We start from the raw sequence: 22,184 nt of genomic DNA on the forward strand, positions 1-22,184 counted from the left end.
CAGGCCCGGAAATGGGACCTGTCCGATTTACACGTGGCGCCACAGACCCCCAGGAAAGGGGAAGGCCTTGCCGTGACCACCACCCACTGCTGGGCTGAAGATCTTTCTCCGGGAGGGGAGGGGAGAAGGGGAGAAGAGGGATTTCATCATCTCCACCCTCCCCCCGTCTGTGAGCAGGAGGCCCCCCCGACCTCCTCGCCCTCCACTCATGAGGTGAAGCTCTATCATGATTTCCAACCAACAGCCTCCCGGGCACAGGGCACAGCTCGTGCCAAGGCCCTGGGGCAGGACCTGCGTCGCACAGTGAGGAGGCCCACGGGGCTGGAGCGGAGTGAGCAGGGGGAGGGCGGGGAGGGGACGGAGCAGGTCGTGCGGAGCCTTGGGGACTCTAGGAAGAACTTGGGCTTTTACCCCCAGAGGGGCGGGAACCCTGGAGGGCCCCGGTTGGAGGAGGAGGTGTCACCGGACTGGGCGTTCACAGGCATCTCCTGGAGGCCGCTGGGAGAACGCACTGACCGGGCCGAGACCGGGCTCAGCTCTGTCCCGCTCGCTGTGTGTCCCCGGCAAGGGGATGCCCTCTCTGGGCTCAGTTCTCTTATCCAGTAAGGAAGGACCTAAGGCCGCCTTCCTCCCGACGCCAGGGCGGGAACCCTGAGACCGAGCTCGGACAGCGCTGTGGCCCCAGATGCCGGCCGGGCGTGGGAGCTGCTGAGTTCCTATTTTGTGGTGCCCGGATTCTGCTCACACCTCTTCCCCGAGGTGGGAGGATGAGGTCAGCCGCGCCTCAGCTCTGGCCCCGATGAAGTCACCGAGTCGGGGGCGGGGAGGGGGGGAGGTGCGGGGACAGCTGTGGAAATAGATTTGCCACCTGTGCCCTGCGGCTCCGGGAGAGGCAGGAGGAGCAGACCGTGGGGATGTCACATCTCGCTGGCGTCAGCCGCGATCCCCAGCACGCCCCGCGGCCCAGGAGCTCCCTCCTATAGGAAGCCCTCCCAGATTGCCTTGACCCTTTGGGGTTCTGCAGGAAGCAGTCCGGGGGAGGATCTCAGCGAGAGTGAGGACCCCAGGGAGGCTGGCCAGACCAGCCGTGAGAGGGAAAGATCGAGGGGCAGGGCAGTGGCCGGACGGCGAGGGAGCGTGCTGAGCGGGGCGGGAAGGCAGGCAGGCGTGGGGCTGAACTGCGGCTCAGACTCTCTCTCACCTGCTTTGTGTCCCCGGACGAGTCTTTTCTGGGCTCCACTTCCTCAGCCACAGAGTGGAGACTCAAGTCTCCTTAAGGTGCTAACAACCATCAGTAAGCCCCAGGGAGGGACCAGCCGTGAGCCAGGCCTCCGAGGCCAGAGCGGGGAGAGGGTCCTGTCATGGGTTTGTGAGAGTACTGGGGGTCATAGATTTGGGGACGGGCGCCTGGGGCTCTGAGGACCCCAGAGGAAAGAAGTCCTCCGACTGGGAAGCGACGGCCAGTCTGAGACAGACGGCAGAGCTGGGCCACAGGCGGGGAGTGAGTCCTGAGGCTCTTTGATCAAACTGTGCCTGAAACCCTCAGACTTTCAGCCTCTGGAATCCGACGTCTGGCAAGGGCATCTCCCTCACTGCCCTTCCCCTGCGGACGGTGTGGAGGCGGGGCTGTGAGTCAGGAAGGAAGCTGCCTCGCTCCAGGACCTTGGGACCTGCCTCGCTCGTAGTCCCTGTGTATCTTCATGCCCTAATGGCCCCTGCCCTGGGAGTGTCCAGCTTCGTGCTGCGAGATCAGGGACCCAGCATGACCTCGTCCTCCAGAGCTGGGCCTCGTGACCTTGGGGAAACAGAGCCCTACACAGATGCTGCCAGCCAAGGAAGGTTCCAGAGCTCAGGGAGCAGTTTATCTGTGAGGGTCCCAGGAAGCTTTGGGGAGGTGGGGCGTGGGGTTTTGATGGCTGGATAGGAGTTTTCCAGGAGAAACCAGATCGGCAAGGGGAAGGAGAGTGTTTCAGGAAGACGGAAAAGCTAAGGCTTGGACGTGTGAAAACAGCAGTTAGCTCATAATGCCTGGGTGGGTTGGAGCCAGTTGGGGGGGGGGTGGCCGCTGGCAAGAGATAGACTTTGAGTTACAGGGTCCACAGGGATTGTGAACATCAGGACCCGAGTCTTAATCCCAACACAAAAGGGAGCCACATAGGAGTTCTGGTGGGTGTAGACCCCTACTAGGAATCCGTAATCACTTCTTCATTCAGCGAGACTTTCCCAGTTGGCTTTGAATCCCTGCTCGGCTGGCAGCGAGCCTCTACACCAACCACTAGCTCTCTCTGAACCTCAACGTTGCCATCTGGAAGCTGAGCACCTACTGTGTGCCAGCCCTGCACTGGCTGGCGGGGCAGCTGAGGACGGTCCCTGCCCGCGGCAAGCTCCCGGCTGAGACATGGGGACACCGCTGTCTTGATGAATCCGCCTGGTGACCGAGTACCGTCGCATCCGAGGCTCTCTCCAGGTAGAACATTCCAGAACCCCGTCACCCCGAACTTCCCTCGCACCTTTCCAGTCACCTCCAGACCGCTGGCTGCGCGGGGCCTGCCCGCCCGCCCCTTTTCCTTACCGCTTTGCCCGGAGGTCTGTTCGCTCCCCAGGGGTCATGTTTAAACTGTTTTTAATGCTTATTTCTTTATTTTTGAGAGAGAAACAGAGTGAGAGTGGAGGAGGGGCAGAGAGAGAGGGAGACACAGAATCCGAAGCAGCTCCAGGCTCCGAGCTGTCAGCACAGAGCCCGATGCGGGGCTTGAACCCACGAACCAGGAGATCAGACGCTTCCCGACTGAGCCCCCAGGCGCCGCTGTGCCGGCTCTAAGATACGCCCACGAGTTCTGTGACGCCCCTCCGGGCTCGCCCTCCTTTGCGTGTGGGCGGGGCTGAGTGACCTGCTTCTAAGGGAACATGGTGGCAGCGCTGGAACCCGGAGGCACGTGGCTCCCTCTGCTCTCTCGTCCTCACCGCCCTTTCTGGGGCAAGCTGGCCACCGTGTGGGAAGGACACTCAAACAGACCGCGTGGCAAAGAACTGAGGTCCCCAACCAAGAGCCAGCACAGGACAGTGTGGACACGGGTCCACGCCCGCCAGCACCTGACACACCCACGTGGGACCCCGTGGCCACACCGGCCTCATGCTCGTGCCACAGCAGAGGAGGCTGAGACAGTCAACGACAGAAAGGACCCAGCATCAACGGCCCAGACCGGGGGCTGCGGGAGGTCTGCGGGTCCCAGAGGAGCGCCAGGGGGACCTCGTGGGGTTGGCCGTGGGGATAGAATAGCGTCCTTTCCCTGAGCCTCAAGAACAAGTTTTCTCTCCCATCCAGGTGCTCCCGCCTCCACCGCTCTGGCCTCCGTCGCCCAGGCCGCCGTCCCTCGGCCCAGGGGAATGCCAGGCCTGAGGAGGCTGGAGACCCCCACCCGGACGCCAACCGCTCCGGCCACACCAGCCTTCCTTGCGTTGGATCCTTGCACGCACCCTGCTCTGTGTCACCACAGGACCTTTGCATATGCTCTTTTCTGTCTGACCTTTCCTCCTGTTTCACCTCGCCTCACGGAAGCCCGCGTATCTGATGAGTCTCAGCTTTTGTTTTTTTAATGTTTATTTAGCTTGAGAGAGAGAGAGAGAGAGAGAGAGAGAGAGAGAGAATCGCAAGCAGTCTCCGTGCTGTCAGCGCAGGGCCCCACACAGGGTTCGACCTCACAAACTGTGAGATCTTGACCTGAGCCGAAATCAAGAGTCAGACACTTAACTGACCGAGCCACTCAGGCGCCCCGTGGACCTCAGCTTGGTCGCCGTCCCTGAACACCTGTCTGCGCGCCCCCAGCCCCGCCGGCCTCCCTGGCAACGGCACGCACGGTTCCTGGTTCTTCGCCTTTTCTCACTCTTTTGGCCTGATTTTCATTTACAGGAAAGTCACAGCGATGGCGCAAAGAGCTGTCCTCCGGGCCTGGCTCCCGCTGATGTCGGCAGCGTCCCCAAGCACAGCCCGGGGCCCGCTGGGATCGCTCCGTTCTCCCGCTAAAAGCCCTGGTATCTGTCCCGGGGTCCAGCTCAGGATCGTGCGTGGCCCCCGAGCTGTGGCTGCCGTGTTTAAGTGACCGCCCCCTTGCTGTGTCCTGTGTCCTGGGAGGTCCTGGGAGAGGCAGCTCCCTGCAGGTGGCGAGCTCCGTGTGTTGGTTCCCTGGTCCCCGCCGCCCAGGCTGGCGCGTGGTCTGAAGCACGCGGTCAGGAGGCCCCCGGGCTGGGAGAGGCCGCCGCCGCGGCTTCTCGGCCGGGTTCCCGGGACACCGGTGACCTTGCACTGCGGGTGGTAACGTGCATGCTGTTTGGCCCGGCCAGTCCCTGATCACCCACAGTTGAGCGAGGGAGGGCCATCGAGCCCAGCTGGCGTGGGGACACCGTCCTGCCGGGAAGCAGGTGAGCCGAGGGGACCCGCCTGTAGAGACAGGGCTGTGGGATCCCCGGAGCCCGGGGTGAGGAAGGAGGCGGGGAAGTCACAGCCAAGTTTGCCTCACACCTGCGTCCGGACTCTGACCTTGGCCCTTCTTTGCCCCCGCCTAGTCCTCAACGCCAGCCATCTCCCCGACAGCTGGTTTTCACATCTTGCCAGTGACTTCCTCAGCTGCCTCTGCCCCCACTACCACGGCCCGGCTCTGCCTGCGGCCTCTCTTCTCAGGACCCCAGCGCCTCCCCCTCCACCCTGTGGGGCTCGGTTCGGGCAGGGCATCACGGGACGCCCCCTCTCTTTCCCTGTACCTCCTCCTCCCTGGCTACCAGCCCCCGTCTTGCCCACTGCTGTCTGCCCCATGCTGGCGACTAGACGAGTTTCCCCATGCCCTAATCTCTCTCGGGCTCTAACACCCTCCATGGCTCCCTACCGCCCTCGCGGTGAAGTCTGGAATTTTATACCAGCCTTTGATGTCCCGAGGGTCCCTGTGGTCTGATCAGGACACACTGCCTCCTGTCAGCCTCCAGGACGTCCCGCCCTCTGTGCCCTTGCTCCTTTTCTGGAGTGCCTTTCCTTCAGCAACACCTCAGCCCTTCCCACAATGCCTCTGTGCCCCTGCTCACAGCCTGGGAGCTCTGGGCCCGGGAAAAACCCGCCTCAAGGACTAGCTCGTGCTGGGCACCCACAGCGGTGTAAGCACTTTCCTGCACCCCCCTGCCAATCTCTGCCACTGCGCCCAATGGTGGATATCGGGGGCCTGATTTACAGATGAGGAAGCAGAGGCTCAGGGAGGACCTATGGTTTGCCCATGGTCCGCATGCCAAGAATAAAAGGGGCACTCGTTCCTGCCTCCTCCCATGGCTGACTCCGGCTCTTCCTTAAAGTCTCAGCTCACTTGTCACCTCCCCCTGGAAGCCTTCCTGGATCTCCTGTCTGGGCTCCCAGGCTGCCTGTGTGTCCCCGTCACAGCCCAGGGGCTGCTGCCTGGCCTCTTGGGGAGGCAGTCAGTTTATTCCAGAGCGTGATGGGGAGGGGGTGGGTGGAGCCTCACGCCCCGCAGCAGCAGGTGGGGGCGTCCCCTTCTGAGCCACCCGCATCCATGTCTACACCCGCGGCTGGGCTCAGCACACGGCTGCTTCCCACACGTAGGCGACTGACACTTGTGTAAATAAGTCCTCCACGGCTCTGCAGTGGGGCGGCGGAGGCTGGGAACTGAAACCGGTTTGAGGACCTTCCCGCCCCACCTCCCTCTGCCTTCCGTTAGCGCCCTGTGACCCTGACCCGAGGCAACCCCGCCCGTGACCCGGGGTGAAGACAGCGCCCCCGCCTGCCCCCCCGCCCCCCGCCCCGCGCTCAGTGCGCGCGGAAAGGTGCCTGAGACCCCGGACCCGGCTGCCATGGGGGCAGCAGCAAGGCTCGCCCCCTCCTCCCGTGCGCCCCCGGGCCTGCCCACTGTCCTCCCCTCCGGAGGGGCCTTGGGAGGGGTCTTTCCGGGTAGGCGGGCGGGCTGGGGCACTGAGGGGTGGCGGCACGCGGGAGTTACCCCCGGGCTTGGGGCGCTGGGGGGTGCCCTGGCCCCCGAGTCGGTGTAAAAAGCGCCCGGGCGATGAGGGGAGCCTCCGGGAGGGCGCGGAGGGGCTCGGGGGTGCTTCTGGGAGCACCGCCTTCCCCAGCTCGTCCCCCACGTCCGGAGCCCTCGCTCTGGGTCACAGGCCCAGCGGGGTGTGAGGCCTGATTCCGGCGTGCAGGCGACGCTGGAGGCGTCTAGGGTGACTTGGCCGTGGGGACCCTACCCCTGCACGCAGTTCCCTCGCGCCCCGGCCGCCGCCGGGTCTGGGGAAGGGGAGGGCACCGAGGCTCGGGCTGCGCGCAGAACGCGCCCCCTGCCGGACGCGGCCAGAATCCGCGCAGCGACGACCCAGGCGCGCGGGACAGAGCCCCTGTTCCCGCTGAGCCCGCGTCCCTGTCCCCGCTGAGCCCGCGCTCCCGCTGGAGCCCCGAGCTCTGGGCTGAGCTCCGACACCCGCTGAGTGCCCCCTGACCCCAGCAGAGCCCGGCCCTGATAGAGCCCTTTATCCCGGGCTGAGCCCCCGTTCCGAATTGAGTCCCTGACCCCGGGTACAGCCCCTGGTCTTTTACTGTGTGCAGATACCCCCCTCCCAAGTTGGGGAGACCAGTGATATGGGGGCCACCCGGAGGATCTGTACACGTTACAGAGAATCGTACTGCCCCAAGTTTTGATCCGACTTTGGTCACGATCTGGGATGGGTCACTTGCTTCCTCTGAGCCTCCCTGTCATCGATCTGTGAAATGGGACGTTTGCAACCCAACGCAGGGTTGCTTTGAAGTTTTGGTGAGTTAATCTATGTCCAGCGATGAACTTTAAGCCAATCAGTGACTAGCACATAATAGGTGTTCAACAAAAACTAGTGTGAGGGGCGCCCTGGTGGCTCAGTCCGCTAAGTGTCTGACTTTGCCTCACGTCATGATCTCAAGGCTTATGAGTTCAAGCCCCGCTTCGGCTGGGAACCTGGAGCCTGCTTCAGATTCTATTTCCCTCTCTCTCTGCCCCTCTTCTGCTCACACTCTGTCTCTGTCTCTCTAAATCAACATTAAAAAATTAAAATAAAATATCCAATTCACTGGTTTTGGTATATTATTCGTTTTTTAAAATTGTGGTAAATAAATATATTATATACTATATATGTTATAAAGTGTATGATTATAACCATTTGTATGTGTATAGCTCAAGGGCATTAAGTGCACGAACACTGTTGTAGCGGCCATCTAACCACCGTCTTCAGGCTTCCCCAATACCCCCAACACGCTCTGTGTGCATTAAACACTGACCATTCTCTTCTCCCCATTCTCCTCCTCAGCTCAGCTCCACTCTCCGTCTCTACGGATTCGCCTATTCTAGGTCCCTCAAGAAAGTGGCATAAAGAGGCCTCTGGGTGGCTCAGTCGGCTCAGGTCATGATCTCACAGTTCCTGAGTTCGAACGCCATATGGGGCTCCGTGCTGACACCCTGGAGTCTGCCTGGGATCCTTTCTGTCTCCCCCTCTGTGCCCATCCCCTGCTCATGCTCCTGCCTCTCTCTCAAAATAAATTCACATTAAAAAAATTTTAAGCAGAGGCATCTGGGTGGTTCAGGCAGTTAAGCCTCCGACTTCGGCTCAGGTCATGATCTTACAGTTCATGGGTTCGAGCCCCACGTCAGGCTCTGTGCTGACAGCTCAGAGCCTGGACCCTGCTTTGGATCCTGTGTCTCCCTCTCTCTCTGCTCCTGCCTCGCTTACACTCTGTCTCTCTCTCTCTCTCAAAAATAAACCTTAAAAAATATTTAATAAAAATTTTTTTTCAGATAAAAAAAAGAGGTCATACAATACTGAAGTCCTATACCTAGCATCTTAAACTTCTGTTTAAGGTTCATTCGTGTTGTGTGTGAATCAGAACTTCCTTCCTTTTATGGCTGACTAGTATTCCAGGGTGTGTTTGGACCATGTTTTGTTTACCTGTTAATCCGCTGATGGACATCTGGGTTGTTTCCACCTTTTGGCTATTGTGAATAGCGCTGCTCGGAACATTCGTGTGATTCTCTGTTTGAGCCCCTGCTTTCCACTTCGTTGGGGAGACACCTAGGAGGGGGTCTCCTGGATCAGATGGTAATTTCGCTCCGTGAGGACCCACCAGACTTCTCCACTGCGTCTGCACCATTCTTACATTCCCGCCCACAATGTAGGAATGGTCTAATTCCTTCACGTCCCTGTGGCCACGTTTTCTTGGTGCTCATTGAAGGGCCTGGAGCCCTTCTTACTCCCACATCCCGGATTGGGAAAAACAATGCCCTGAGGGGTCAACTCGTACAGGCAGACTGTGAAAAAGCCGAGTTTGCACCTGCCTTGGTCACACTCCACCCATGCCCACCCCGGACTCACGGACACGGTTTGCTGCTGTTCTTGGATCTGCCTCTGTGGTCTCATGAGCCGCTCTGATGAAAGAAGGGGTCTCCACCGTTTGGGGCCTGGGCTTGAAGAGCGGGGGCTCCGGCGGTGGGTCTCGGCTGGAGCAATTCTGCCCTCTAGGGGCCACTTGGTATTTTTAATTGATTGGCTGATTTTTTAATTGCCACGGTGGCATTTTTAATTGTCAGTATCTGGAGGTGGGACAGGGGGCTCCTGGGGACCAGTGGGTCGGGCCAGGGATGCTCCTCAGCCCCCACAGTGCCCAGGACACGCCCCCCCGCCCCCCCCCCCCGGCAGGAATGCAGGACCTGAGAGTCAATAGTGCAGAGAAACAACCCTGGATTGGGCTAGAGCAGGGCCTGCCTGAGGGCAAGAGGGGGTGGGACCAGCATTCCTGGGTTTGAATCCCGATCTAGCCACCTGCGTCTGTGTCGTCAGGCAAGTCGCTGTCCCTCGATGGGCCTCAATTTTCCCTCTCCAAAATGGGATAAGACGCCATTTCATTTATTTTTGCCTCTTTCTGCGCCAGGGCTCTGTGTGTCCCGTGTGGTCACGGCGGGCATGTCACAGACATGTGTTGTCTGGCCTCCCCTGGCCCTCGCTGGGACTGGGACCCAGAGTTGGGATGCGCAGAGGAAACCGCGCAGCAGGGGAGCTGGGAGCCGCCTCTGGGCCCAGTTCCCAGGACTCACAGCTGCATCCTCCTGCGGGGGCCCCAGCTGGCCCGGCCGCGTTATCCGCTGGTGGCCCAGGCTCCTGTGCGCTCTGCCGGCTCATTCCCACGGAAATCGAGGCTGGAGCTAGGAGCCCCCTGGTGGGGTTTCCAGGCTCTGTCCACCCAGCCACTGGCCCAAACCTCACCGGAGCCCAGGAAGAGTTATCTTCAACCTTGGGTCAGATTCAGCCTATCTGGGGCTACAAGAATCTACATTTATTTTATTTTATCTTATTTTTAATGTTCACTTATTTTTGAGACAGAGCTAGACAGAGTGAGAACAAGGGAGGGTCCGAGAGAGAGGGAGACACAGAATCTGAAGCAGGCTCTAGGCTCTGAGCTGTCAGCACAGAGCCCGACGCGGGGCTCGAACCCATGAATTGGGAGATCATGACCTGAGCCGAAGTAGGACGCTCAACCCATTGAGCCACCCAGACGGCCCAGGTGATTCTGATATAAAGGCGTCCTCGGGGACGTACTGTAAGAAACGTGCTTCGGCCCAAATTCCAATTACCCAGGTGAGTAAAGTGAGTCCCAGAGGAAGGAAGGGGCTTGCCCAGAGCCAGAGCTGGTCTGCTTTTCTTTTTCGGCTCTCAGCCTCTCCGTCCCCTCCCCACCGGGTCTCTCAGTGTTTTTGACTCAGGATCTCCTTCCTCTCCTTTCTTTGGCTCACTCGCCCCCGCCCCACTCCGCATCCGGCCCATTTTCACGATTCCGGAGGAATCTCCCCGCAGCTGTTTGGTCCCGCCCCAGACCCCGCCCCTCTGGATGAGTTGCTCCCATTGGTCTCTTCATACGTTGCCCTCTCTTCCATTGGCTGAATTTACGTCCTTGGCCCGCCCTCACCGCCGGCCCCTCTCCCGGCCTTTCCGCGGGGGCGGGGGCGGGGCGGGGCTATGGGGGCGGGGCCGAGCTTCCCGCCCCGCCCCGCCCGTCCAGTCCCTTCTCAGTCCTCCCGCGCGAGTCCCGCGGCCGCCACAACTGCCTCTCGGAAGCGGCCGAACGGAGCCTCGACGGTCGGACTGACGGACAGGCCCCGGAGAGTAAGTGAGAGAGCGATGCCGGGGCGCTCCCCACCTCGGGGGCCATCTGGACGCCCTGTTTGTCTCGCCCCCATGCCCCTGCCCCTCCTGCCTGTATTCCTGCCTCTGTTTCTTCCTTTACTCTGTGTCCCTGTCACCCTCTTGCTGGATGGGGTCGGAGGAGGCAGACCGGGTGAACTGCCCTGCCTACCATGAGGCTGTGCTCCGAGTCCAGGGTCCCCTCGCGCCCAGGGGGACTCTGATGGACTCTGCCCCTTTCCCAGTGCAGGGTGCCAGGGGCCCAGGCCAGATTCCAGAGTTGGGAGGCCATTCCAGGTGGTGGGCAGCCTGGCCAAAGGTGTGACGATGGGCATGAGTGTGGCTTCTGGCTGGTCCAGGCAGCTAGAAGAGTCTTGGCTAGGCCCACCCACACTGGCCACCTGGGAGCTCCTCTGTGGCCTGAAGCTTTGGCCTCAGTTTTGTCAGCTGTGAACTGGGATGGTAGCCGCCATGGTAATTGGCAGGGGACCTGACCCAGATCTGCAAGCACCACCACCTCCTCTGCCCTGGGGGCTTTTCTCCTGAGGACTGACAGTCCCAGCTGTAAACAGGCCTCTGAGCCCAGCTTGGGGGGCAGGCGGGGGGGGGGGCGAGGGGCGAGGGGCTTGGCGGGGTGAGGGTAGTTCAGCCTCGTGGTTGTAGGGTCTAGACCTTGGAATTAGACAGATAGGTTCCTGCTCTGCCTCTGGCCTTGGGATCAGAAACAAGTGATTGGATTCTCGGAGCCTCAGTTTCTTTTCTGTGAAATGGGAAGGACCATAATTTCCGGCGGGGAGAGGGCCGCTTCCAGGATTAAGTGGCAGGAACGTGGGTCTTGGTGTCCCCTCCTGGCCCTCCTTCTCTGCCCCTCGCTCACTCGCTCTGCTCCAGCCATACCAACCTCCACGTTCCTCCAACACGCCAGACGTGGTCCTGCCCCAGGGCCTCTGACCGGGCTGCTCCTTCAGCTGCCTTGCCAGGTCCGTGGGCACCAACTTTAAAACATAACAAGTTGCCTAGATGGGCTGGGCCAAGGGACTGCCAGGCTAGGGCTGGGCGGCTGGGAGGAGCAGAGAGGGGCCGGCCCAGGGACGCTGTACCTATGGAAACCGGAACAAAGCCCCAGCCACACAAACACCTGGGCTGCGTTTTTCTCCCTGCTTGACCAGGCCTGGTGGTCTGGAATGCTGCTGGTGGGTGAGTGCCCAGACCCCTGGGGTGGGGGTGGGGGAGTGCTCCTGGGGGGCTTGAGCCCTGCTCTGACGAAGGAGGGAGGTCTGTAAGCAATAGATGAGTCAGGCAGGTGCAGATTGGAGGCCCCGAGGTGTCCCCTCCCGCTCTGTGGCCTTGGGCAGGTTAGATGCCCCTCTGGTCCTGTTTCCTCATCTGAGGTCTGGGGAGGAGGGAGCCTTTCAGTTGCTCAGTGATCCGATGCAGTGGGTTCCAAAGGCTCCAGCGCCCCTGCCTGTCCCAGGGGGCCAGGAGAGGGTGCCTGAGGACACAGCTCCAGCTGCTGACGCCGGAATGTCCCCGCGCAGAGGCAGATGCTGAATAATGACTGAAGAGTGTCCTGGTGTAGCCCCAGGGATTAGAGACTTAGAGGTGGGGGTCCTAGAGATGGACAGGCCAGGGCCAAGTACAGGGGAACCTCCCCTGGGCCCCCCCACCTGAGTCTTCCTGGGAGTCCCACTGGCTGAGCCCTTGGGATCTTTTTTTTTTTAATATTTTTTAAATGTTTTTTATTTTTGAGAGACAGTGCAAGCAGGGGAGGGTCAGAGAAAGAGGGAGACACAGAATCAGAAGCAGCTCCAGGCTCTGAGCTGTCAGCACTGAGCCCGACGCAGGGCTCGAACCCACGAACCGTGAGATCATCATGACTTGAGCCAAAGCTGGACGCTTAACCGACTGAGCCACCCAGGCGCCTTGCCCTTGGGATCTCCTGAGGCCCCATTGTCCAGCCCTCGATTTCCACTTCTGTCCAATGGGTTGGTGGAAATTGGGGAGCATTTCCCTGGGGGAGCCCCCCTCTAGAGGGGCTCATGCTGCACGACTATGGGGCCTTGGGCTGTCTCCATCTCTCTGTGGCGTCAGTTTCCCTGGCTGAACAGTGAGGCCCTCGTATGAGCTCTTGGACTTTATGCCTCTCTGGTGCTGGGAGGTCATTCATGCATTGAACAGGCTCTGAGCACCTGCTGTGAGCCACAGGCTGGCGCCAAGCCGGCGCCCTCCCTCAGCTGGCTCTCAGCTGGGACATGGTGGACCCGGAGGTTCATCCAGAAATATCCTTATGCTTAGTTGTAGCTGCACGAAGATGATGGAGAGACAGACGGATGGGGTGTGGAAATTAGTTTAGGTGGGGGGTGTGGGAAGGACTCCTGAGGAGGTGACTTTTGAGCTGAGGCCTGAGTGGCAAGAAGAAAGCAGTCATGTGGAGCCCTGGTGGGAAGGGCTTTCCAGTCAGAGGACACAACCCATGCAAAGGCCCTGGGGCAGGCCCAGGCCTGGAGTCTTGGAGGAAGAGTGAGGAGGCCCAGGAGACTGGAGCAGAGTGAGTGAGGGGTGGAGAGAGGGAGGAAGGGCCGAGAGGGGATGGAGGCTGCGGCAGGTCCCGAATCGTCCAGTGGGCAGTGGGGGAAATTTGGGTTTTTATCCTGGCAGAGGACTGGGTCCTGACTCAGATGCGCACGGGCGCCCCCTGGTGGCTACTGCAGGGAGACCTGATGGGGAATTGTGAGAGCAGGATTCTGGAGAGGAAGGGCCCTGGGCCCCAGGGACCAGCTCAGACTGCAGAGAGGGGAGGAAGGTCTGCGGCCAAGGCCACATTCCTGCCACAAGACCCTGAAGTTGCCTCCACTTGCTGCTAAACAGGGGGCTGTGGTCTCCCAGCACTCATGCGTGGCGCCCAAGCTCTGCTCCTGCGGAAATGTGGCTCCCACTGCTGCCCGCCCTTGGGGAGGCCCCCCGAGGGCCCTGGAGAACCCAGTTTGAGAACCACGGGGGCCCCAGAACCCTCAGAAGCAGATTCCCTTCTTCCTTTTGCTGCATTTAAAACGGGCGCCAAGTGTGAGGTCCGAGCAATGGCTGGTGCCAGCCTGACGCAGTGGGCGCCATCGTGCGGGAGCAGGGTCGGTGGGGGCATGCGCTGCTGTGGACGGAGGCCTGGGCCCCTGAGGCCACCGCGGGCCACCATGGCCAGGGCTGGGGCCGGGGGGGCGGGGGCGGGTGGCGCCTGGCCCTGTGGAGCTAGTTCATCAATTATTGACACCCTTTGTGTAGGGACATGAAGAATTCATGCAGGGGGCCAGGCTGCGTGGACCCGGGGCCGGCGGCAGCTGGCTCGTCCAGCTCCCGGGGGCCACTTGGGGTGCCCGCAGGAATTTACGGTCGGATCGTTAAACACAGCCGTTATGACACATGCAGACTGTGACCCTACAGTTAAATATACAGTTTTATTCTTATTTTTTTAATGTTTATTTATTTTCTTGAGAGAGAGAAAGACAGCGCGAGCAGGGGAGGGTCAGAGAGAGGGAGACATAGCATCGGAAGCAGCTCCAGGCTCTGAGCTGTCAGCACAGAGCCCGATGCGGGGCTCGAACCCACGAATTGTGAGATCGTGACCTGAGCTGAAGTTGGCCATTCCACCGACTGAGCCACACAGGCAGCCCTACATTTTTTTTTTTTCTGGAAAGCTAGTGGTTAAGGATTTTTCAGCTCATGTCTAATGGGAGGTGACACTCACGAAACACCTCTGGGGCAGTGAGGACCCTGGAACGTTGAATTTCCTGCCCTGGGACATCCCTGCCCCCCCACCCCCACCTCGAGATTCCCGTCCTCCCAATACCCAGGGAGCAGAACCGAAAACGTGTGGGCTGAGGGGCCACCGCAGTGGGACTGTGTCCCAGGGATGTGTGGGTGGGCCACACTGAGCTCAGGTCAGATGGGGGAGGGCCAGGAGGAGTTCCCCCACCCCCATTGCCCGGAGCCCCCACCTAGCAGGGCCTGGACAGCGTTTCAGCATCATTTCCCGCGAGCATTACCTACCTTTGGGTTACGTTCAGTAGTTGATTAGTCATTCGACAGCCATATGTTGAGAATCCATTGGCATGCAGGGGCCGGGTGCCGTGGACCCCACCGGGACGGGTCCTGCTGTGGTGGCCCCGAGCCTCGCTAGGAAGCCTAGGGCACGAGTCAGTAGGCCGGTATGACAAACAGTCACGAATAAACGGGTGAGATGGGGGAGACCAGCCTCTGTGAGCAGGGGGTCCTCTCTGCTGAGGATGCCCCTCCCCCGCCCCAGGGGCCCCCCCGTACACGCGGGGACAGTGAGGAGGGGGGTGAGGCGGGAGCCGGCTGAGCGACAGAGAGACTGGGGGACGGGGTCGTGGCTGTACCGGGGCAGAGGTTGGCCCGGCTCCTGAGTGTGGGACCTGAGAGGATTAGCAAGAATGGGGTCCACTGTGGGGGCTGGTGTGTGCCCTTGGCCTGTCCAGGGAGGCTCAGGTACAGCCCTGCCTCCGGCCTCTGCCTCTGCCGGTAACAGATGCAGGTTCAAGGTCAGAGTCAGCTGCCAGCTTGTAGGGCATTTGGAGTGTCCAAACTGGGGACGAGGACAAAGTTTGGAGTCCAGATGACAAAGTGGGGCTGGCAGAGGAGGACCGGGCTCTAGGTTTCTGGGGAAGTGTGGGGGCAGGGCAGGAGTCAGCAGAGCCACGGACCCTGTACCTGGACACCCATTTCATAGATAGGAAAGCCGCACTCAAGGGCACGGGGCCTGTCTGCGGCCCCAGTGGGGAGGTGTCTGGGCTGCGGGAGGACAGTGGCGTTCAGTGTCCTCTAACGCACCAGGCACAGTCCTGCCCCAGGGCCTTTGCACCAGCTGTTTCCTCTGCCCAGCTCACCTTTCCCCAGACCTTGCCCTTCCAGGTCCCAGCTCCGGCCACCCAACCTCGGGAGGCTTTCCTGACCACCCTGGCCAAGTCACCTCTCCGTGGCTGTCACCACCCCCCTTGGCCCTTATTTCTCTCTGAAATTATGCTGTTTGTTTTGTGTTCACTGGTTTCTGGTGTCCCATCCTTCCGGCAAAGTTAGAGGCCATTTTGGAAATTTGGAAGGCTTGCTTTTTGCTTCTGATGAAAACAGGATGTCTGGCATCTGGGGGCAGGGACCAGAGGCATGAGGCATCCAGCCACGCGCCTGGGGCCGCCCCTGGGCCCCACAACCTCCTAATGTTCTGCCTAAAATATAAATCGTTGAGTGGGGTTTTGCAGTTTTATTTTTTATTTTATTTTATTAAAAAAAATTTTTTTTTCATGTTTTATTTATTTTTGATACAGAGAGAGACAGAGCATGAGAGGGGGAGGGGCAGAGAGAGAAGGAGACAGAACCGGAAGCAGGCTCCAGGCTCTGAGCTAGCGGTCAGCACAGAGCCTGACGCGGGGCTCGAACCCACGAACGTGAGATCCTAGGTGGAAGCCGGTCGCCTCACTGGCGGAGTGCGCTAGGCACCCCTCAAGGACGGAATTCTTTCTGATCAACCATGTATCACTGGGCGCCCGGATGTGACTTACAGACCTCAACTTGGGCAACCCTTTTATTTTTGTCTGTACCACCACACGGGCCAGGAGTTTTAATCCTGATAAATGTATTTACCATTTAAAAAACGAGGCATAAAATGTACATAGGAAGGGGCAGAGGTATATAATATGTACACTTCATATGTACATACACTGAGTGTGTGGCTTGAGACATAACCCACATATAAAACTCACTACTTTAAAATGTTCACCTTGGGGCGCCTGGGCGGCTCAGTCGGTTAAGCCTCTGGCTTCGGCTCAGGTCAGATCTCATGTTCGTGGGTTCGAGCCCCGCGCCAGGCTCTGTGCTGACAGCTCAGAGCCTGGAACCTGCTTCTGGTTCTGTGTCTCCCTCTCTCTCTGCCCCTCCCCCTCTCATGCTCTGTCTCTCTCTGTATCAAAAATAAATAAATAAAACAATAAAATGTTCACCTTCCAGAATATTCCCTCTCGCCAAAATGAAGCCCCGTCTCCATCAGCCATCACCCCCCACCTCCTCCCCGGGCCCCCACAAGGGACCCTTCCCAGCCTGGATGAACCTGTTCTGCACGGTCCCGCACGTGGACTCCCACCCCGCGGGGCCTCCCGTGTCCGGTTCCCTCCCGGAGCGTCATGTGTCCAGGGTCCGTCCGGGGGGCGGCGGGTTTGGGCGCCTCGCTCCTGCGCGAGCGGAGGGACGTGGGCGTGCGCGGTGGGCATGGTCATCTGTGGATGCGCTTTGTCCCTTTACCCGCTGATGGACACTTGGGTGGACTCCACTCTTTGGCCACGTGAGCTGCGCTGCTGTGCACAGGTGCGTGCAAGACGTGTGTTCTCATGTCCTTCGGCAGACGCCTGGGAGCGGAATCGCTGGGTCACGTGTAAGTCTGTGCGTGTTTGCGGAACTGCCAACACCCGGTGCCCCATTTCCCACTCCCACCAGCCGTGTCCTGGGGCTGCGGTGTCGCCACACCCTTGCTGACCCTTGCGGTTGTCTGGTTGTCCGCGGCTCTGACAGCAGCCCTGCCAGCAGGGGGGTGGGGGTGGGGGCGGGGGTTGGGGGGGCGTCGTTATGGTTTTCCTTGCAGCCAATGGTGTTGAGCTCATTGACCATTTATGGATCTTTGGAGAGAGGTTAGAGGAGGGTGTGTGCGTGTGTGCGCACGTGTGTAATCGAGATACGATTCACACGCGATAAAACGTACCCTTTCAGAGTGCAGTTTGCTGGGGTTTAGCATAATCAGAGCCGTGCATCCAGGAATCTTGACGGCTTTTTACATTTGTCTGAACATCTTCTACAAAACATGGGGTTCCAGGCCGCTTCCCCGATCAGCCTGCCTCCATACCACCTTTATCACCATCTACTCCATATATTTTGTTTAAAAATATTTTACTGGGGAGCCTGGGGGGCTCAGTCGGTTGAGCCTCTGAGCGGCTCAGGTCATGATCTCACAGCTCGTGAGGTTGAGTTCCGCATCGGGCTCTGTGCTGACAGCTCAGAACTTGGAACCTTCTTAGGATTCTGTGTCTCCTCTCTCTGCCCCTTCCCTGCTCCCGCTGTGTGTCTCTCTCTCCCCCCGCTCTCAGAAATAAACATTAAAAAAATTTTATTAAGTAATTTCAACATCTAAAGTTGGGCTTGAACTCACGACCCCACGATCAAGAGTCGCATGCTCTACCGACTGAGCCAGCCGGGTGCCCCCCACATTATTTTGCTAATGTCGAGGTGGCCTGGCTCTAGAAGGCAAGGACGGGATCTCTTTTGGTCCTTCTAGGATCCCCAGTGTCTGGGACACAGTTGGTGCTGCATAAATGCTCATAGTGTGACTGCGTGAAGGTTCCAGCCACGCCCTTGATCCTCTAGCAGGGGCTTTTTCAGCTCTGAGGACAGCGAGGTATTCTGGCATTTGGTCAGGGACACTGACCCTCTGGTCCCCAAGCGCCTCGGCAGCCGCTGGGAAGGTGCCGCCCCAGAAAGGCTGCCAGGGCACAGCCAGGCCCCCTCCTGGCTTGCCCCCCACCAGACCTGGGGAGTGCACAGGAAGGAAGGAAGGCCGGGTTTATTTTCGTCTGTGGCCAGTCCCCCGGGACGGCAGTCCTCTCCCTGTCTGGCTGCTTGGATGGGGGGTTCCTGGCAGAACAATGGGTCGGGGAGGCGGCTGCCGCGCAGCCGGGCTGGCCCAGGTGTCAGCAGGTCTGGGGACTGTCAGCCAGGGCTCCCTTTTCCTTCTGGGCTTATGAGGGCGGCCCTGCTGGGGGCCCAGCTCCCCTCCTGAACCAGCACATTCCACCTCAGGACCTGGCAGATCGGAAAGCCAGGACCAGGGACAGAGGGTCCCTCCCAAGGGTCACACAGCAACCGAGATAGGCCGCAAGACCAGGGCTCCAGGGCATTTAGGGTCCTGGTACCTGGGCCTCATGCCTGGACTTAGGGGACGGCCCTGTCCTCTCCGAGCCTCAGTTTGTCCATCTCTAAGCTGGGGAGACCAGACCCAGGACCTTGGGGTTCCTTCTTGTTTGTTCGTGGACATCCTTTCCCTCATGCATTCAACAAACACGGGGCCCCAGGCTGAGTGCCCCGTCCCTGCCAGCACAGTCAGGCCAGGGACAGGAGCAGTGAAACCAAAGTGTGCAAGGCCAAAGTGGAGCCCGCTGGCATGGCCCCGGGACCCGCCAGGCACCTGGCCCAGCCTGGGACATCCAGGAAGCCTTCCAGGAGGAGGCAACAGTGACAGAGATTTGGATGAGTAGTTTACAGGATGAGTAATAGGGAGAGGAGGGGCTCTGACAGAGGGAACAGGATGGAACATTCTAGAGAAACTGGTGGGAAGGCATCTGGAAGGCACAGGCACCCCTTGTGCCAAGCAGTGAGCTTCAGGTTGCTGCTCTTTTTCGAGAGTCTCATAGAGAAGTGGGTCTGTGCGTTGGGGGAGCTTGAGTGGCAGAATTCTAGGCCGTGGCATCCAGCATCTTGCCCAAGGGAAGCCCGCAGCCTGGGTGGGGGCGAGGGGGAGAGCTTGGGACGGGCCCCAAACTTCTGCCCTAGGGCAGAGCTGGTTCTATCTCTTCCCCATTTTACAGGTGGGCAAACTGAGGCACGAGGCGGTTATGTTGCTTGGCGGAGTGGTCAGGCCCAGGAGCAGGCCCTAAACCCGGGGCTGGATTTGTCACTGAAACAGCTCCCGGCCCCCAACACTCAGGGTGACTTGCAGGCGCCAAGCGGGGAAGGTGGAGGGAGTTAAGCGCACAGAGGCAGGCGGCCGCATGTATTGCTGTGTGGCCTCGGGAAAGTGGCTCAGCTCCTCTGAGCCCATGTGATTTCTTCAACAGACCTACGGCCAGCCTAACGCGTGGCGGATATGATGAGCCGGTCCCAGGCTGCCGGCACAGGGCCTGCCACGTGGGGCTGAGTCAGGTGCACCCCTGCTCTGGCCCAGGCCCGCAGAGCCCTGGGCGCTGGTGACTGGTGTTGGGGGCAGGGGAAGCTCTCCAGTCATCCCGTGGCCACCCTGACCTCTGAGGGCGGCACAGGAGGAGGGGACTTCTCTCGCTCTGAGCTCGCACAGAGACGGCCTTTGTGGGGGCCCTCCGGGCTGAGTGGGCACCCGTGTGGCATTCCTGGTCCGGCCGGCCTGGGGCTGGGATGGGGGTGGCTTCCACCAGCGCAGAGGGCAGTGGGTGAGGGCCGGGGGTGGGTCTCAGGCTCCCCTCATTCACTTTTCCGGCAGCTCCAAGGACCCCTCCCTCCCCTGTGAAGCCCGGGGCAGGGGTGGAGCAGCGCCAGGGGCCCCGTGGGGCCCAGAGGACGCGCCTTACCTTCAGTGTGGTTGTTCAGGGATGGCTTCCTAGGGGAGACAGTATCCAAGCTGAGCTGAGGGATGTACCTTTGAGAAGAGCCAGGGCTCAGGGGCCAGGGCTTTGGGGGATGAGTAGGAGTTCACGGGCTCCGGGGGCCGCGGCCTCTGACCTCCCTCCGCCTCTCCTCCCGCCAGGGCGGATGGACGGCTTCAGCACCAAGAGCCTGGCCCTGCAGGCGCAGAGGAAGCTGCTGAGCAAGGTGGCGTCCAAGGCCACGGCGGCCGTGCTCATCGACGACACGAGCAGCGAGGTGCTGGACGAGCTGTACCGCGCCACCAAGGAGTTCACGCGCAGCCGCAAGGAGGCCCAGCGGATGGCCAAGAACCTGGTCAAGGTGGCCGTGAAGCTGGCCGTCCTGCTCCGCGGCGGCCAGCTGGGCGGCGAGGAGCTGGCGCTGCTGCAGCGCTTCCGCCAGGGGGCGCGCCGCCTCGCCATGACGGCCGTCAGCTTCCACCAGGTGGACTTCACCTTCGACCGGCGCGTGCTGGCCGCCGGCCTGCTCGAGTGCCGGGACCTGCTGCACCAGGCCGTGGGCGCGCACCTGACCGCCAAGTCCCACGGCCGCATCAACCACGTCTTCGGCCACTTGGCCGACTGTGACTTCCTGGCCGCGCTCTACGGCCCCAGCGAGCCCTACCGCTCGCACCTGCGCCGGATCTGCGAGGGCCTTGCCCGGATGCTGGACGAGGACAGCATATGACCTCCGGCCCCGGGGCCCCTGCAGGGGGCGGGAGCGGTCCTTCGGGTCCCTCTCCTCTCCCGCCGATTCTGTCCAGATCCCTGGGACAGGTGCCCGTCCCGCTAGCCCGTTAGAGGCAGTGGTTTTAAGGACTCTTGTTGCTTCCCCTCCCGCTGCGCCTCCCCACACGCCCCAAGACTACTGCCCGCCCAGGCCCGCCTGACCGGCCCCGGCCCCCCTACCCTCCCTTGACGCTTCTGAAGGCTGGCACTTGCCACCTGATGATGTTAACCATGTTCCCTGTTCCTTCCGACGGGGTCACAGCGAACCGGAAGGGAGGGAGTGTTCTGGGGGGAGCTGCAGCTCCCCAACGTCTTTGGTTGGAGTTCTGGCTCCCAGGCCCGCGGAATGTGACCCGTGTGGATTCAGGGTCCTTGCAGATGGAATTGGTTTAGAGGACGTCTCACTGGGGTGGGGTGGGCCCCTGATCCTGGTAAGAAGGGACATCTGGACAGAGAAGAGGGCCGTGTCTGCGCGCCAGGCAGCCTCCGGAGCCGCGAGAGCCGCCTGGAACAATCAGAAGGAGCCGGCCCAAGGGACACCCTGAAGGACGTCCGGCCTCCGGCGCTAAGAGCGGGCCGATCCCTGCTCTTTCCCTGGGGACTGAGCGCAGGGAGCCAAGGGAAGCGCTGGGGTGAGGGCCATGGGTGGGGTGCCCCCTTTAGGTTGCCGTCACCGCCCTACCTCCCACGTGGGAGGGGACAGGGAGCCCCCCAAGCGCAGCCCGAGGGGACAGCCTTCGGAGATGCACACCCGTTTGAAAATGATGATTTCATTTGGGTTTGGTAGGAAACAAATGACCATTTTTACAAGACCCCCGAAAGCAAAGCTCACCACACTGTGGCCTTGGCGACGCCCCCAAAAAAGGCGTGGACTCTCACCTCGGGGCCCAGATGGACACGCTGGGTGCGGGAGCGATCTGTGACTCTTGTGGGTCGGAAGGGGACATGTGGTTTAATAGGCTGCAGAAGGCCGTGTCGGGGCCGGGAGGGCGGCTCCGGGCGCCCACAGGGGACCAGGGGACTGACGTCCCGTGACCGTTTTTGGAGTCAGGCCAGTTGGGCGAAGCCTTCACACAGGCGGCCTGCAGGCCTTTCTCGACGAGGTGGGTTTGGTTGGCATTAGTTAGAAACCAGGACGTTGCACATACCAACGTAGATTCGGAGTCTTTCTCGAAAACTTGGCCTGAGCCTGCACCGCCCGCGGGTGCGCCCACCTTGGCCCAGCCCTCGAAGGTGAACCTGCCCTCCCATCTTCCGTCAAGAGACAGAGTTCACATTCAACACCGAACGTGTGTCCTGAGGACCCAAGAAGCCCCAGAAAAAACCCTCTGTCCTCGGCTGAACACATCAACATGCAGAACGCTTGTACCTGGGCCCTGCCGGCTGTCTGGCCTGCTTGCCTCTTTCCATAAAGTTGAGATTTAATTTCCAAAAACCCAAGAGCACTCACTGCAGAGCTCTTGAAATAAAAGCACCCGTCTCTTGTCGGCATTCTGGGCGACTGGCGATCCAATGGCCGGTGCGGACGGCTTTCCCCCGGCCTCCAGGGGCTCGGCCTTTTGCCTTTCACTTGTGTGTGACGTCACAGGACGGCTCCGCGCCGCCGCGCGCCCCGCCGGGTCAGCGGCCCCCGCTGGGCTCGGTTCAGCACATCACGAAGGCAGCGTGGCCTCCTTCTCTGGCTGCCTGAAAGCTACACGCGGACGCACGCGCATGGCCCGCAGGGGCAAGGAGGGGCGGGTCCGTGTCCAGATGTCCTGCCGTGTCCTGTGCACTGCACCCTGATGACCCCCGGGAACTCAGATGCGGCCGGGTGTCCTGGGCTGACCCCGAAAGCACAGG

At 60.6% G+C, this 22,184-nt stretch overlaps 1 protein-coding gene across 2 annotated transcripts; it reads left to right on the forward strand.

The window, feature by feature from the left end:
- Positions 1 to 10,074: 10,074 nt before the first annotated feature.
- On the forward strand, positions 10,075 to 21,833 carry TNFAIP8L1 (TNF alpha induced protein 8 like 1). Of its 2 annotated transcripts, none has more exons than XM_029916630.1 (2): positions 10,075 to 10,173; positions 19,736 to 21,833. In XM_029916630.1, the coding sequence occupies exon 2, from the start codon at positions 19,741 to 19,743 to the stop codon at positions 20,299 to 20,301; it is 561 nt and encodes a 186-aa protein (XP_029772490.1). In that variant the 5' UTR covers positions 10,075 to 10,173; positions 19,736 to 19,740; the 3' UTR covers positions 20,302 to 21,833. The 2 variants fall into 2 exon arrangements, with proteins under 2 accessions (XP_029772490.1, XP_029772489.1); XM_029916629.1 differs by lacking the exon at positions 10,075 to 10,173 and adding an exon at positions 11,301 to 11,388.
- The last annotated feature ends 351 nt before the right edge of the window (positions 21,834 to 22,184 follow it).

This window comes from Suricata suricatta, chromosome 12 (assembly GCF_006229205.1).
Source record: "Suricata suricatta isolate VVHF042 chromosome 12, meerkat_22Aug2017_6uvM2_HiC, whole genome shotgun sequence".
In the NCBI taxonomy this organism is placed as follows: Eukaryota; Metazoa; Chordata; class Mammalia; order Carnivora; family Herpestidae; genus Suricata; species Suricata suricatta.